At 41.2% G+C, this 18,052-nt stretch overlaps 2 protein-coding genes across 3 annotated transcripts in view; one reads left to right on the forward strand and one right to left on the reverse strand.

Annotated features, from left to right (window-relative positions):
* The window catches only part of enpp1 (ectonucleotide pyrophosphatase/phosphodiesterase 1), a 260,930-nt gene that overhangs the window by 151,123 nt on the left and 91,755 nt on the right, over nt 1-18,052 (forward strand). The window lies entirely within an intron of this gene.
* The window catches only part of kcnk3a (potassium channel, subfamily K, member 3a), a 41,625-nt gene continuing 36,504 nt past the window's right edge, over nt 12,932-18,052 (reverse strand). The window contains exon 2 of the mRNA XM_074615288.1: nt 12,932-16,077. Coding sequence (XP_074471389.1) covers nt 15,143-16,077 — 935 coding nt within the window. The 3' untranslated portion in view covers nt 12,932-15,142. The remainder of the gene's footprint in view (nt 16,078-18,052) is intronic.

Raw genomic sequence — 18,052 nt, forward strand, 5'->3', positions numbered from 1 at the left:
ATATATAGTTTGGTTACAGATTTGCAATCCTAATTTGACCTTCATTCCTGAATTAACTGCTGTCCTATAATCTCCTGTCCTTTCCACCGACACGCGAGAATTTCCGAAATGGAAAGAATGATATTTAGACAATAGCTCTGCCTAGAAGTCTTGCTTTGTGTCTGCAGAGTTCATGGTTACTGTTGTTTATTCTCTTCTGGTATTAAAAGCTCATGCAATAAATTTCAGTGTAGTAAATCAATATATAAACAATACCAGTAATGGTGAGCCACTTTCTCAACAGGAAAGGCCGGTCACAGGGTGAATGGAAACACCTGAAAGCGATCGCACGAACTATACAACAGATTCTGATATTTCATAAATTATGATGCAACTACAACTCAACAGGGGTACGGGGAAAGCTCAACTCCAGCTAAGCTTACAAAAAATTATAATTAGGGTTTGATTTAAAAAAGTAATTTGCATATTTGCTGTCATTGGATTGCTTATCGGATCGCTATATATATAAAAAAGTGTAACTGAAAGCATGCAGATGAAGGCAGGTTTACAGTATGATCTGTAATATGCAGGTGAAGGTCACATGATCAGCTCCTCTATCACCTGCAGAGTCAGTTGAACAGCCTGCAGATTAAAACAGTAATGTAAAGTGATAAAAACAAGCCAAAACGCCTGTCAAGCTAGCTAACTCAACCCACCTGTGCTCACCTGGACTCACCTGTTCTCTGTTCCCTCCTCGCTAGTTGATAGTGGAAATTTGAAAATTCTCAAGTTGATGACAAACGAGTTCTGTGATCACAGTGTTTGAAATGTTGTTTGGGGTATACAAATGAAACCACACACATCCATCACACACACACCTGAGTGACATACCTGAGTCAGGCTTTGAACCCGGGTCTCCATGTTGATGGTCGGTGTCCTTAAAGCTGCAGTAGTCAGTATATTTTTGGCATCATTGGGCAAAACTTCCATAATAACCTTTCAGCATATTGTAATTCAAGTGTTCTGAGAGAAAACTAGACTTCTGCTCCTCCTCATGGCTCTGTTTTCAGGCTTTAAACAAATCCAACCTGTGACGGGAGACAATAGGAACGCTCTCTCAGTTCACTGAGAGAGCGTTCCTTTTGGCTGAGCTCCGGTCATGTGACCAGAACTTGGCGTTCCTTCACCAGATTTCACAATGGCACACAAACTTTCTCATCTTACATCTAATCCGTGCACTACGAGATGATTCTGAAAACATCTGAGGAGAGAAATAGGCATTACAGTAACGGAATATTGATTCATATTTGATCAGCGCTGCCTAGTTTGACCGTTTGGTCGGAGTTCAGAGTGATTGACAGCCGGCTCTCATAGACGGCAGCTGGACAGAAGACCTCAGATCAGCTCTTACTGCTTGTTTTCCTCCGGTCTGTGAAATCTTGCAGATGCCGTTAGGAGCACCGGAGGACACAGAGGCACATGATTTTTTTAAAAATACCGACCAGTAAAACGTGTGTGTGATTGTTCTTGCTCCTTGTTTCTTTAGACATTAGCATATTGCATATTGCTCTTATCGGACACAACCACACCGATCCTAACGGTTAATTAACTTCTTTGCTCTTAATCAATACGGCTCTCCAGTGACCTGAGGGCCAGAGGGTTGAGATGATTAATGACATTATATAAGATCATCAGAATCACATTAACATATACAGTAAAGGCATGAATGTGAAACCTTCAGGTGCTTTAGTGCCGTTGATGTGGTGGTGAAGTTCAACAGCAGCACAAACACAAAGCTCTGTATGCATCTTTAATGGAGCCTTTATTATATTATTACTATATCAATATTTTATGGTTAAAGTGGTTTTGTTCTTGTTCTGTGAGAAATATTGTTGGGTATGATAATAATGATTTAGAGGACAATCACAAACTGATTATCAGTAATATCGTCATTAATCCCTCTACACATCTCACTGTCCAGACTGTCACATTGCTCTGTGTGTGTGTGTGTGTGTGTGTGTGTGTGTGTGCATGTGTGTGTGTGTGTGTGTGTGTGTGTTTCACAACAATCACTTCGGCTCATATCTGGGCTGATTATCTAACCGTCGAAGGAGCTTGGCGACATTGCCGGGGTGTGCGGGGGTACGCGGGGGCCTGGCAAATTTTCCTGCAGATCTTCTTGGAGGACACCTAATCACAAGTGACACGGGAGCAGCACTGCAGATTTGACGTTAATCCATGCTGAAGTCAGAAACATTTCCAAGGCTCTCAGCGCTTCTTTCTAGATAAAAGGGCACAATTGAAATTGTGCCATGAAGCCTGCGATGTGATACCTATTTCAATCATTTACTCACACCGTAGGCCAAGGAGTAAAAAAACCTGGACTATAAGCATCCAAGTAATTTACTGTCAAGCTTTGAGATCTGACGAAACACACGGCAGCTTGAATAGAAGCTTGTTCTCTTACAATATGAAGTATTAACATCCTAAAGATGCCCTTTCCTCACCTGAATCTCCAAATTTGTATGCACATAATAACGAGACAGGTGGCAAGGATGTTAGGGGGGAAAAAAGAAGAATGAAACTAAAACACAATGACCTATTTCTTATTTATCTGTCAAAGCAGAGTGGAGGCTCCGAGGTTGACGTGTAATATGACAAGAGGCTTCCTGGAGCTCTATCTACTCTTCTCTGAAACAGGGTGTTGCTTTTTCAGGTTTGAACTCAATGCACTGCGACGTTGGAGAGAGAAAACGTCTCTACAGGAATAGGTATTGTTATTCATAACGAAAAAATCCTGCAGGTATTTTCATATAAATATTTGGGAGTAATGATTGACCATCTGTTATCTTGGAAAGACCACATTGAATTTGTCTGTAAAAAGACAAAACAAAGAATTTACTTTCTCCGCCGCCTCAGGTCTTTTGGGGCAAGTAAACAAATTCTTCTATTGTTTTTTACTTCTGTGATTATGAGTGTCCTGCAGTATTGTTATACTACATGGTACAAGAATTTGTCAACTACTTTAAAGTCAAAACTGCTCCAACAAATGAAAATCTGCTCAAAGATAGTAGGTCAACCCCTTGAGAAACTCTATGAATCAGCCTATCATAATAACATCGTAAGGCTGGCTAACAACATCGTCTCTAACCCCAATCATGTTTTGAACAGTGAATATCAACTGTTACCATCGAATCGGAGATACAGGGTTCCACGATTTAATAAGGTTAGACTGAAGCACTCTTTTTTGCATCAGTCAATCCTTAAACTAAATATGGAGCCTAATCCCAGATCAAATGTGCGTTAAAGGGCCCTGAATATTGTCTTCTGTGATTGTAATGTTTAAATGTTTGTATCCTTGTTTATTGTCTTTGTCCTTTCTGTGATGTTGCAAACGGAGCTGCTGTTATGCAAAACAAATTTCAGACCTGTCTGACAATAAAGTATAAAGTAAAGTATAAAGTAAGTAAAGGTAGGAAGAACATTAAATATATTACAGTAAGACTGGATGGAAATAAAAGATGGAAAAGAAAGATATTTGATGATGATTTGAGTCCCTTTATAGTCATATTGAGTCTCTTTGTAGTTGTTTTGTGTCTATTTTGTGGTCATTTTGAGTGTCGTTGTAGTTGTTTTGTGTCTCTTTGTAGTCGTTTTGAGTCTCTTTGTAGTTATTTTGAGTCTCTTTGTAGTCGTTTTGTGTCTCTTTGTAGTTGATTTGTGTCTCTTTGTAGTCATTTTGAGTCTCTTTATAGTCGTTTTGTGTCTCTTTGTAGTTGCTTTGTGTCTCTTTGTGTCTCTTTTTAGTCATTTTATGTTTTCTTTGTAGTCATTTTGAGTCTCTTTGTAGTTGCTCTGTGTCTCTTTGTAGTCATTTTGAGTGTCGTTATAGTCAGTTTGTGTCTTTTTGTAGTTGTTTTGTGTCTCTTTGTAGTTGTTTTGTGTCTCTTTGTAGTCATTTTGAGTCCCTTTGTAGTTGTTTTGTGTCTCTTTGTAGTCATTTTGTGTCTCTTTGTAGTGATTTTGAATGTCTTTGCATTTGCTTTGTGTCTCTTTGTGGTCATTTTGTGTCCCTTTGTAGTTAATTTGTGTCTCTTTGTAGTTAATTTGTGTCTCTTTGTAGTCATTTTGAGTGTCTTTGTAGCTGTTCTGTCTCTATGTAATTGCTTTGTGTCTCTTTAGTTATTTTGTGTCGCTTTGTAGTCATTATGAGTCTGTTCGTAGTTGCTTTGTGTCTCTTTGTGCTTCTTTGTGACGTTGAAGAAAGAAAAAGTCTCTACAGGAATGGGTAAGAAGAACATTAAATATATTACAGTAAAACTGGATGTAAATAAAAGATGGAAAAGAAAGATATATGATGATATAAAACATAGTGAACCATTTGAATTCTACCTTAACAACCTCGATCCTGAATGGAGATATGAAATGACTGTAAGGCTGGTGAACTCTACTTTACTGTGAGATTGTGTTACAGTAATGCAGCACGTACGTCTCTTCTGATTGTCCCTCTGCAGAGCAGCTCTATCAAATCAACCTGGCAAACCTCCCCATTAGTGGTGTATTACCTCTGATCAGACACAGACCAGCTGATGATCCAACACCAGATAATCAGCACATCAAGACCTGTATGTATGTATATATTTCCACAGCTCTTCACCACCAGGTTTGATCTGCTGGGACAAAGGATGTCTTACTTGGCAGCACATTTACAGACAACACGTTTATAGTATAAATAAACGATTATTGAAAAAGGAGAAAGGAGAGCAGCAGCACACCTTTAACAGTTTTACAACTGGTTGTTTCCTGGTGTGCACACGCTTTTAGTGTTTTGAGAAATTTAAATAATTTGCAGTTGCATTAATTTTTAAAGACTTTCCAGGACTGACTCACCGACACTAACACGGGCTGAATGAGTTATATATTCAGTTAAAGATAGAAAGTTCAAGAGTTCAGATAGTGCTTTACTATATAAAGACCAGCGTATGTCACCAACTGTTATGTCTTAAAATATAAAATATGTTTAAGAAAATGTATTGCTGCTCTGGGAAATGTAGTTATGAAATGTAGTTATGTAATTTTGTGATCTCCTTGTGCACATTCTACATTTACCGCATCACTAGCAGAAAGTATATTAGATGTATTAGAGCAGTGGTTCCCAAACTGTTTGGCCTTTGACCCTTTAAAACAACGTCTACTTGCGACCCCTTGTCACTGTTTGTCGGTGTTACACCGAAATCTGTGACCGCAGAGGAACCAGCAACATGAGGTCAACATTTCTGACGGCTGTTGTCAGAAATTGTGACCCCACTGTGCCTATCTTTTGCTTTTCTTTTAGAGTTTAGAGTGAATATATCTTAAAGTAAAAACAGGTAACAGTGGGCTCACATTTCCTGATGACAGGCGTCAAAAATGGTGACCTCATATGTTGCTGGTTCCTCTGTGGTCACAGATTTAGGTGTAACACCGGTTAAATCTGAACCACAGATTGTTTTGTGACACAGAACCATCTGAGACGCCGTCATTAGAAACTGTTTGGAAAAGGGCAGGCACTTTCAAACAATACTTAGCAGGTGATTGGAGGAACTACCTGTCAATCAAAGAGAAGAGCGAAAACATCTTTTCCATCGAGAAAAAACATCAGTGCCGTTCTTTGCTCTTCTTTCACTGAAGAAATACTCTCCAGTTCTGATATAACTGATGCTATTGCAGCTACGCTTAACTCCTCAGGAGACGCCATCGTTGTTTAGAATGAATAGTCACCTCTCTGTGTCGTCGCGTCTCATACGCTTAAGCCGCGCCCTGTAGCTGCCAGTAGCTCCTCACGGGACGCTGATTGGCTCGTGCTCCGGCTTGAGGCCTGACAAGGAGCAATTCTCGCGTGATCTCGGGACATCGCGAGAATTCAGCTGCTGTGCAAGGTAAGGTTATGACCAGTTCAACCAAAGACTGATTTTTCCCCCCATTGTTTTATTTGGATTATTTCTAGAGGTAAAATTATCCACCAAAAAAAAGAAGAGGAAAGTCTGAAAATATAAACATAATGAATGAAGCAGAAATATGTTTGTGTGTTAAATTTTCTTACCCCATTCACCTGTAGTGTCTCCCCTTAAAGGGACTATTTGTAACTTTCAGAAATGCTTCTTAACAGCGACACCTGTGGCCGTGAAATCAACGAAAGTCAGCTTCGGGCTGGTGCCTGCGCTCGCTCTAAATAGACATGAACGAGCATCGCTGAACACAGTGAGGCGACACACGTCAGCTAAACAACAATATCACTCTATATTTCAGCTGCTTGGCAGTAATGTTAGCTGACCAGACGAAGGTCTCTCCATGAATCAATGCTGATAATGTGTTTGCTTCTCCTGCCTCAGCGCAGGCTGAGGGAGCGGGGCTCCGCAGCGAGAAACTCGTCTCCCTCAGTGAACAGGGAGACACCGGCACCCGGTCGGTAACAAGACGATAACGTGTCTGTCTGGAGAGCTCCGTCACTTCCCAAGACACGGGAAACCTCTGTTGGTCTGGTGAAGCTGCAGCATTTATTTCTGCACAAACGTCCACAGTTCATTCACTAGATATTCTCAGAGCTAAACTAACTCTTGAGCAGTGTGGAGTGAGCGAGCGTTTATGTCTAGAAGTGGAGCGAGTACGCGAGAACGCGCGCGCCGTCTGAGTTAAGGCAAGCAGGCAGAAGAGGAGAGTACAGCGGCAACACGCGAGCGCGCATATGCGAGCGCGCGTGTGTCCCGACCCGGTACATTTATACACTTAGAAAGTTACAAACAGTCCCTTTAAAGGAAATCAAACATGGTGATATAAAATTATCTTCTGGCTCCGAGAATGTGACACCAGTAACAGCACAAGTGAAATAAATCCTGCATTTTCTGTATCAAACATCAACTCATCAATCAAAATAAAACAATCTTCTGTATAACAGCAGCTGCTTCATGTTGTCACAGACTGGAGATCACAGTTCTTTACAGTTCGTCTGCTGCACATCAGCGATTTGCAGTGAAATCAGTAACATGGCTCCGGGTCTGACTCGGCTCTGCTCTCTCTAGTGTTCCCGCTTGTTCCCGTCTCAGCTGACGGCATCAACTGATCAGAAGAACATCTCGCCAAGTGCCAACAGCTTGTTTGGCCACAAAGCCGGCTCCATATCTGAAGCCATGCGAGCAGAATGATTACAGAGGAGATGGGAGGTGGAGGAGTGGAGGAGGAGGCTGCAGAGCCGGAGGTCACAGTTATGTAACACCACTAATGTCAGACCATCACATAAGATGAGACCCTCCCCAGCATCTCTGTTGCTGGATGCCATTTTCTCTCTACGTCAGTGAAAATAATCAGCCGATCTGAAACGTGGAAGCCGGCCGCTGTTGATTCAGGTGTAAACTGAAGACTGAACTGGGTCAATGTGTTCTGACTTTTATGGAAATGTTTTTAATATTTAAAGAGCGCCATTAAATCCCATCCATCATATGTGTAGCGCACTATTTATGATTGATTTATAACGGCAAAAGTGAAGCATGTTTTCTGCATGTGGATTCCTCTTGTGATTGCGCTCACATTTCACAAATAACACAAAAACAGAAGAAGAAATCAGAGTTAAATAGGAGAGAAGGAGTCATTATGACAAACATCTGCTGACAGAGAGAGAAAAGCTCCAGGTGTTACTGGGAGAAAAGTGTCAATCTTTCTTAAATCTTGGTCTTTAAATGTCACCAACTCGGAGAGAAATGATCCCCGCTGAGAATACGTGTACAAATGTTGACTCATATTTGTCTCACTAAAGAAAACACCCACTTCTCTTCTAACATCGTATATTGTTATATATTTATTTCAGTTGTAATGGATGGATTGATTAACTGCTTTATTTAGGACTCAATTATTTGATTTCATTCTTAGAAATCATGTTTTGGAGACATAAATCCTTTATCATCCTTTTCCAGTGAAGTCGTCTGAACTGAATAGAATTGAAATTCAAAGAGAGACAACAAAGAGTTAAAGGGACGGTATGTACGTTTTTACATGTATAAATGTTTTTTAATCGTTTTCTTATTGCCAATGTGTGAACAGGTTGTAACCTAACCTAAAAAATTAGACCTTCTGCAACTTTCTGGGTTTCTTTTATCAGCTTGTAGATTGATTTTAGTGTGAAGAATGCAGGACGTTTGTGACGTCATGCACGCTCATGGTTGCATTTACTTTCAGCTCCGCTTCAGGGCTAACAGTGTGCAACGACAGCTAACGTTTGGTTAAAAATGGAGTCCGCTAACGCCAACAAACGACCAGCCGCCACCACAACTCAGACTCCAACGCAAACTCCATGGAAGCACAAAAAAACCCCCAAAATTTTATCCAGTGAAGCACAACAGGAATGTGACCGACGTCGGGTGAAAACAAGTGTTGGGCCTTCGATTCATGGAGCGACTCTCGTTTGGTTTTCGGGTATCAAAACGAACCCCAACAGGACGCTGACTGTCGTTGACTTAACGGCCACAGGTGTCACTGTTAACAAGCAATTTCTGATTCTCAAATCTAGCCCCTTTAAGGAGCTTTTTGGCTTTCTGGTGAGACGGTAAATGTTCAGTGAGATCGCAGCAGCTACTGAACATCAGGAACAGAAAATATTCATGTCCTGGCATTTTAAAGCATACGGCATTTGCATGTGACTTATAAGCCGCTGTTTCGCGGGTCAAGGATGAATCTTAAAGCTAAAATAAATAAATAAAAATGTAAATGTAAACAAGGACCTGGTTCATGCTGCGAGGAAGGCCTGTGGCCGAAACATATCTGCAGTGATATTACAAGAAGATGAAGCTCTACGGGGTTTGACTGCTTCGATAGAGCGCCACGCTTTTTCTACTTTTCAACTGGTTTGTCTCACAAATGCTGTGATGTTTATGTGAAACAGAGAAGAATTGTAAGGAAGAAAAAGTACAATAAAGAGAATAATTTTTTTTTTTTTAAATGCATAAAACGTTCTAGATAAAGACACAGATAAAGCTAAATTCACATTTTACGGATTGGGCTTGACGTGTGAAATCTTGTTCTTTTTTTTTTCATGAATGGCGACAATTTGTGTGACATTTAAGTTTTTCTTTGCTGTCAATCTCAAGAAAGCACATTTTGACATGTCAGTAAGTAATACACACCATCTTGCTTTCTTCAGGAGAGATGGTTTTCAGCACATTAAAAGGCATTTCCTCTCTGTGTGATTAACAACAGAGAGCGTAGAAGTCCATTAACGGCCTGTTCCTCTCCCCGTGAGATAAAGGTCCTGGCAGTATTTCCAGTTTCCTGTGAAAAATGAGGTTTAATTCAACGCGATGGGACCGAGGTTTCAAAAAGAAGTGAATACTGGAAAATGAGGTTTAATTCAACGCGATAGGGCCGAGGTTTTGAGAAGAAGTGAATACTGGACATTCAGAGGTGGAGGCTCCGGAGAGATTAGAAACCAAACCACCGCCATCCTCTCCACTTTCATTTATTCCTGTGAATATGCTCCGCTACCTCTGAAAAGGAACTCATCCAGAGATTATTCTGAGGAATAATGACTGCGTTTTTCTACAAGTTGCCAATCTCAGGAGACAAAAGAGTGACAGGAAAAGCCTAAAGGAAATAAAAAAGGAAGATGTGGTTGTGTGTTTGCGAATGTTGAAGAAAAATGATGACGGAGAATTCAAACATATTTTCAGACGCCAGATACCTCAAAACGCCCAGTTTATGAGGACTGTTTCTTCTCCTCCCTTTTAACCTTCTTGTTGAGTTACAAACACTCGAGTGGCTTCTTCTCTCAAAATCAATGCCTTGATTTGACAGCACGCCCATGACTCAGAGTTCGACTTTAACAAGGTAAAGATCCAGCTGGTTTCTGGGTGATAGAGATAGAGGCTTTTTGAGTGTGATTAACACTCTGCTCTATATAACTACTGTCTAATTACACTGGAAAACATTCAGTCTATGTGACCTTGCATATTGTTTTTCCACTCATCCGTCACCTCTAAAAATCTTTACTTTGATCTGAAAAGCCTTATATAAGAAGAGAGGCAATATATCTTTGCATTATATATTCCTTTTGTCCTCTCCTGGTGTTTGTACGTTAAGTTAAAAAGGGTTTAACATAAGCATCACTTCAGATTGAATACTTCCCCACTTTACTTTGTAATGCCTGGCCGTCCAAGCATGAAGAACTGCAGCCTGTCAGATGTTATTTGTGTCCTTAAACTCATAGATCCATGCATTTTCTGTACTTTACACAGCTCTAAAAGAAGCGCTCATCAGGGGCTTTTATACAAGACTGAGAGTGACGTCTTCACAAGTGTTTGGATGGCACTGCACACAGAACCAAAAAGATTGAATGCATCAGAGGACCGGAGCTACAGAGGACAGGATGTTCTCAGTATCCTTACAGGGAATTTGGTAAAGAAGGAGAAGCTTTCACTGAATTACACAAAAATGATTCTGTGAATGTTGTTAAAGTTGTCTGTTTTAGGCAAAAAGCTTAAATATGCCAGTTTCTTCACTAGAATTATATGATGATTATTATGATTATTTGGTGGCAAAAACTTCCTTACGAGATACGGTTGCACTGGGCTGTTCTCATACATCGTTCGTAGCTATGTCTACGAAAAGTAATGTACTGTAATTCGAATATACCCCCAAAAAACTACTTGCTTGTAATCCAAGTATTTGTCGTTTAAAGAGCAACAAATGTCGTGTACGGGGGAGATCTGGGTAGATTGGTGGGTCAAAAAGCACCAGACTTTCACAGGGGAGACCGGTGTTTGTACCCCGTGTGAAACCAGTTGTGTGAAGTTGTTTTGTTTGTGTTCAGTTTCACATTTGAACGTGCTGCTTTTATGTTTCGCTTTCACTTTTACAACATAGGTGTAGTAGACCCCTACTGAGCCACATCTATGATGCTTATATTGACTGATAAAGCCCATTTAATGAGCTGATAACAGTCAAATCGGGTGGGAGCATCCAGGAGTGTCTTCTTTGGTCATATACAGTATGTTCACACTTTGGGTCAGAATATGTGCCGAACAGAATATCATTGAGGTTATCTGAAGAAAAACTGGAATATACAGTTGTTGATCATCTGCATAAAATCAAACGCATAATGTTGCTGATGAGATGAAGAAAGTAGGCCTATACAGAAAATAAAATAGGCCAAGCATGCTTCCCTGAGGAACTCCATCATCAATATTATAAGTGTCTACAATACAGAATCACACACAACTTTTGTACTGAACAAAACTAATCAAGCACTCAATACCAGAGATATCAGGTCCCAGTCTCAGGTCATTGATTACCATATAGGTCAAACATTTATATATGATTATATTACTTGCATTTAAAGATAAAGACAAGTCCTACAACTCTAAAGCTTGTAACTCCTCCATGGTTATACTGTATGTGTGTGGTTGTCGTATACATCAGACTGACAGGTGATGTAAAGATAAAGATGAGCTGTAGAGGAACACCGTGTCTGGACGTCAGGACATCGAGATCTCAGCTGAGTGTTTCTCCTTGGAAGTGGAGTGGAAGAGTTGATGGTTTGCAGCTATAAAGGTGCGAATGTGACAGTTATATAATACATATCATAACAGGGGTGAGTAAACCGAGAGTCACCTCCTCCTAACTTTGGTTATGTAATGCGACATCGAGGCTTCGCTGAAAAATCAGTCATGATGAAAGCAGCGGTGACATAGTCACCAGAGATTTGCTGCAACGGTGTCCGAACAGGCCGCACACATGGCAGGTGTGTTACATTCTTTACGTTTCATTTATACAGCATGTTTTACAAATTAGAAAGCAAGTTCCTGTGTTTTAAATGAGCATAAAAACAAAAATTATTGAAAAGAGGAGCAGAAACAGAAACGTTTCTGGCAACCAACAATGTTTTCTGAAAGATTTGACTGATCAGTGTGATCAAAATGCATGTTTTTATGAAGCAATCCTTCACCTTCAGTCTGTAGCATAATGAAAAAATATTCTTTCTTTGGTTTGTGAAAAGTTGTCTCCTGTTATGAATGAATGTCGGCTCTGTAGTTGTTGTTGGAAGGCATCTCTGTTTGTCAAATATTAATTCTCTGATGGTAAAAAGGGATGAGATTGCTAATTTTACCTGCAGCCTGTAAAACATTGAGAGTTGAATATATATAGAATTATATATGCCGTATCTGCTGCATTAGATGTATTAAGAAAAATCAGCTAACAGATGACGGAATGAAAAATTATTTAAAGGTCCCATATTGTAAAAAGTGAGATTTTCATGTCTTTTATATTATAAAGCAGGTTTAAGTGCTTTATAAATACCGTTAAACTATCAAAACGCTCAATATACGGAGAAATACACACAGACAATATTCAGAAATTATTCGTTTGAAACAAGCCGTCAGGATTTCTGTCCATTTGTGATGTCACAAATATACAAATTACACGGTTTTTAAACATAAACATTCTAAATGTGTCCCAGTTTATTTCCTGTTGCAGTGTATGTAAATAACATCAGCTGACAGGAAGCAAACATGGACCCAAGCTGTTGCCTAGCAACGCAATTCCGTTGCAATTCCGTTGAAATGCACTAAAACGGAGCGTTTCAGACAGAGGGGTAAATACAGGCATATTCAGGCAGACAGTATGAGGAAAATAAAGTTTTTTTTTAACATTACAGCATGTTAACATGTTCTAGTAGAAACACAAAATACAAGTATGAACCTGAAAATAAGCACGATATGGGACCTTTAAACTTATATAGAATTAATGAGTATTAAAATGATTCATTATTTTAGTGTCACCTGACTTTTCATTTAGTTTTCATCATGCCTCGGACTCGATTTTATACCAACATTGCCATATTCAATACAGCTAAAGTACAGTAAGCCTTGTCACGAATAATAAGATCATAGTTATTAGACCAGTTGACACTCAAATGAATACACTGTTGTTTTAAATTAAATCATATTTTATTATGACTGAAGAAAAAAAAAAGACATACTGTAGATGTAGAGCCACACACAGAGCCGACTGCAGCCCCTCTTTCAGTTCACGAGAGACGCTGAACAACGTTGATAAGATGTTCCAGTAGAAAAAGAAAACGTGTGATGGAAATGAATGTGATATGACAATAAAATAATGATGACAGAACAAAAAACGAACGCTGCGTAAAGACCTCAGTTGGCTGAATCAAGTAAGTAAGTGCATGAGGTGCAAACTCTGAGGCCATTTATTAGTGAGGTGAACTGCTATTAGAGTTTGGAGTCACACATCTCAAACTGATAACACAAGAAATAATTAATCAGGGCGTACCAATTTACATAACAAAACATGATGTGATTCCTTTAAATAAAAAATTTAAAACAGTGCACTGAATGCCCTGAAGCATAAACAACTGTCTCCTAAGGTGCGGCAGTGAATAAGATACGACTCTCTATATGCTCTACTATCAGAATATAGTTGTGCTATATGAAAACATATGATGAGCGACGAGAACAGAAAATAGTTTGATGTACAGGAAGTAAAGAAATGAGGTCTGAAAGGGTCGGCAGGGAGGCCTAGTGGTTAGAGACGCTGTCACAGGTTTGATCCCCACAACCAGCCGATTAGATTGTTATCAGGCTATTAAATAGGCGTTATCGGTCGCTATAATCACCATAGATGTGGGTCAGTAGGGACCTACTACGCCCAATAGTAGGTTTTATCATCTATTCACATGCTAGATCACCGAAAGAAGGTATAAAACAACAAGACAGCGACCTCTAGTGACCGTTATGACAGGAGCAGAAGCGGAAGTCAGGTGCTGTATATAGAGAGCCAAAGTCCCGCCCCTTCCAGTGGACCAATGGGACCTTATTTCGGAAACTGTAGTCAACGGCGAGAGACAAATCATTTTTTGATCCCGTTTGAGTTGTGCCACGAATCACACATATGATGTTTGTCAATTTAAAAGATCATTTTGCGAGTCAAGAAAGTTTGTTGTAAAACTGTCAAAGTATCAGACTGTGAAAATGTGTAATTAGAAAGACGACACACCCTAAAGCGCGTCTCTCTCTCTGAAGCTACGATGCCTGTGTGTTTTGCACTGGGATGAACTCACACCATCAATAAGGTCCCTATAGAAAGCATGAAACTCCTGTTTCGTTAAACTTAAAGTGGTTTTGTTACCTAAACTTAAAGAAGCTTTTTTGTTTGTGTTCAAAACATGACGTTTGACATCTTAGAACGTGTTGTTTTAACTTTCACTTTCATTTTTACAGCTTAGTAGGCATAGTAGGCCCCTACTGACCCACATCTATGGTGCTTATAGCGACCAAGAACGCCTCTTTAATGGCCTGATAACAGTCAAATCGGGTGCCACAACAGCTACAAGTGTCTCGTCCTTCAGCCAAACATTTAAGCCGAACCTGCTCAATCATTCTCGATCAAAACTGTCATTTAAGTGCCGTCGATGTGAGTTTTCTCCTGGAAGGAAAGAAACAGAACAGAAAGTTTGGCTTGAACCTGAACTTCAGTTACAGACACACAGGAGAAGACACTGAGAATATTTCTGATATCTTTCACTGAAAAAATAAGCTTTCCCAACTAGTGAAGTGTCCAAATATATATATATATATATATATATACTTACACACACCTTTTCATTTCACTGCAGTGAGTATAATACTTACAACCAAAGGTTCCTTTTCGGAAAAAAGTGTATTTAAGATTATTCAATAAAATATTTTGGGGTTATTATATACAATCCCTCTTAAAAACTCACAGTGTACTTTGTCCCTTTTCATATTAGGACATGAAAGTCTGTCAAATACTGAATTTAATATTATGATATTTAATATTAGAATTCAGAGGTGCAGAGAGATCTGCACACGTGTCCTCCAACAGCAACAGTTTCAGAGTTTGTGTAACGAATGCTTCTCAAACAACCATTAGCATTACTTCTCAGTGACATCAGTAACGATGTTAGTCCTTAACGGTTTGTGCTTAGCTAATGGAAGTTGGAGTCTGGAGGCTCTTCAGTGCCAGAAAGAAGCAAACATCAGGAGCACTGCGTCTCTTTAGGACTGGACTTGTGTTCCCCCCGATGTCCTCGGTTAATTTATTACCACAGAAGAAGAGCCCTCCCGTGGGACTTGACCGTAAAGCATGAAGTCCTCCAGGTTTAGATGGAGCTCCTACGTTTATTGAGTCTTCTGTAGGTGTTGATGCTGTGTAGACCCGTGGAAACGGAGCTGATGCCCGAGTGGCGCTGCAGGCTGCACACGCAGCCGTTGGAGTGCAGCGGGTTGGAAAACGCCTCTCCTTGCTCCATGTAGGTGTCCGAGGTGGAGAGGTCACGCGGGATGATCATCGGTATGGAGTATTGCAGCTTCTCCCTGCTCTTGTACCAAAGGCAGGAGCACATGGATTGGAAGTGGAGCACTTCGGCGTAAACGTTACGCAGACCCCGGCTCGCCGCCCCTCCCCCGCTACCTCCGACTCCGCTCCCTCCGCCGCAACCGGTCGGCGTGGACGAGGAGGAGGCCTCGTCTATGGAGCAGTGGATGTGTCCGCCCGCCTGACCGTTGTGAGCGAGGAGCGCCCTCTGCTCGGCGTCCCGCTTCTCGGCGTCCCGCTTCTCGTCCTCGGCGTTCATGGTCATAAACCGCAGCACCGCCAAGTTGAGGAAGGCTCCGATCACCGCCAGGCCCGTCAGGATGTAGATGAAGCTGAAGGCCACGTACTCCGGCTTGGTCTGCAGGGCCTGCTTGCTCTGCAGCGCCACGTAGTCCCCGAAGCCGATGGTGGTGAGCGTGATGAAGCAGTAGTAGTACGCGTGAAAGAAGCTCCATCCCTCGAAGTGCGAGAAGGCCAGCGCCCCCACGCACAGCGTGCTCATGCAGGATATGAAGCCGATGGTCACCATGTTGACCATGGAGACCTCGGTGCGCCTCATGCCGACGCACTTCTTCAGGCGGTGGAGCAGGAACCTGACGAAGGTGTTGATCCGCTCGCCCACGCTCTGGAACATGACCAAGGTGAGAGGGATGCCCAGGAGGGCGTAAAGCATGCAGAACACCTTCCCTCCATCTGTGCTGGGGGCTGCGTGGCCGTATCCTGAGGGGAGGAAGGAGAAAGGAGCAGGGTTACTAGGGCAGAACTAATTAAATCTGCAGAGCAGAGGACAGGGGTCTGAGGAAAGAAGGCTGCAGGCGGGGAAAGATATAGTCAAACCCAAAGCAGACAGATAGATTTGTATTCTTTGAGCAGCACTTCTTATAAATTCAAAGACTCTTCATTTCACAGCGGCAATTGAAGATGAGAATGCGCAGCAGTGTGGCGGGAATGGCCAAGTATTGATGTCGCGTATGGGAGAGCGAGCCTGAATAATTCATTGACAATTGGTCTCTGCAGAGTGACTTCAGCTAATGAGTACATTTGCACCTAATTAGTCCTCTACATTTTACCAGATCAAACAAACAGAACAGTACAGGAAGCAAATATTGGTCCTTATTTTGTTTATTTAGTAAAATCACTCTTTGTCCTTTGGATTATAAACTCCCTACAGCAGAACAGAATAAGTCAGCAGTGTGGTTTGTGTTTGCTCCACTGAGTATACAAATCTCAGAGTTAATGAAGCAGCAAACATGTCATGTCAAAGTCTGAAGAAGGAGCTTTTCAGTAGTTTATTTCCCATAAAACAGACAACACTAATAAACCATTTACTATACAGATGTATTGTATTGTCTGTGGCTGAAACGGCCGTGTGGAGAATACTAGCGAGTGCTCACCACCAGCCAATTTCAGACACGGCATGACTCATCCCGACTCTGAGTGATTCTGTATGCACTCACACTGTAGAGCTCATGAATTTCAGGATGGATTTGAGCTTCCTTCCGGCACATTTCAGGTTAAGCGCCAACCTTTTGTCTCATAACGTCATCCCTCTCTCTCTCGCTCCTGTTGTCCCACAGGATATGGCGCCCTTGCGTGCAACATCATTACCGGCTGAGATATATATTCCCCACCATGCGGACCTGTTGCGCACATGCAGGAGCCGAGAGATGATGATGATGTCCCCGATAACAATGGGATCAAGCAAATGGAAAAGGTTGACCAATAGTTTGAATGTAATTACTCGCGGGGGTTGATTTAATTCTTTTGGGCTCTGGTTTTATTGTCACGCTGATCCTGTGCGGTTGAGCCATCTGTCTGTCTGGTGCCAAATCTGTTTAAAGCGTTCCCAGTTGGGCCGCCAAGATGAGAGCCATTACAACTGATGTATCTCCTTGTGGAAGGAAAAACCTGACCCCAGCAAAGAGACGCTTCTTAGCAGTGTTGTCTATTTTTAATCTCATAACTACAAAGACATTTATCCCGTTTCCTGATGACAGACGAGTACTCTATTCTGATTAGTAGTTGATTTATTATCCATTTTAGTCCATTTTACCAGAGAGACTGATTCCCTTGGTGTGTTCAACTACTTCTTTTTCATACAATTGAACTCTCAGTGTTGGTAAACGCTGCATTCGTACGACTACGACGTGGGAAAACTGGACAATTCAACCATTTATCCATAACTTAAAGGAGCAGTGTGTAACATTTCGGAACGGACAAACCAAACACTGGATCTAGACAGAGCTTTTCGCGATTTTATGTTACCTGAAGGCCACCGTATAGTTCTCCGAACTGCGGTAACGTGAGCCGCAGATTGCAAAAAACGTGGTACCGCCAGCTGCCATCTTTCTTCCGTTAAATAGTGTTATTATGGTAAGGATGGTCTCTGAGCGAGGCGAGCGGTGTTATCACTGTTTTGCACTTGACGGCTCACGTTACCGCAGTCTAGGAAAGGGAGGAGTGAGCGGAGGGTTACTCAGTTGGTTGCAATCTGCAACCACACGTGATGTCGCCAAATCCTACACTCGGCACCTTTAAGCTTTCTGTTTCATTTGTTACTTTTAGCTATCCATTAGACCATTAAGATAGTTATTTCAACTGTTTATTCAATACTTTTAACTATTTCAACAATTTATCCACTACTTCTATTCGTTTAAACCATTTTTTAAATTGATTTAGCTAACAATTTCAACTG

This window comes from Sebastes fasciatus, chromosome 18 (assembly GCF_043250625.1).
Source record: "Sebastes fasciatus isolate fSebFas1 chromosome 18, fSebFas1.pri, whole genome shotgun sequence".
NCBI lineage: Eukaryota > Metazoa > Chordata > Actinopteri > Perciformes > Sebastidae > Sebastes > Sebastes fasciatus.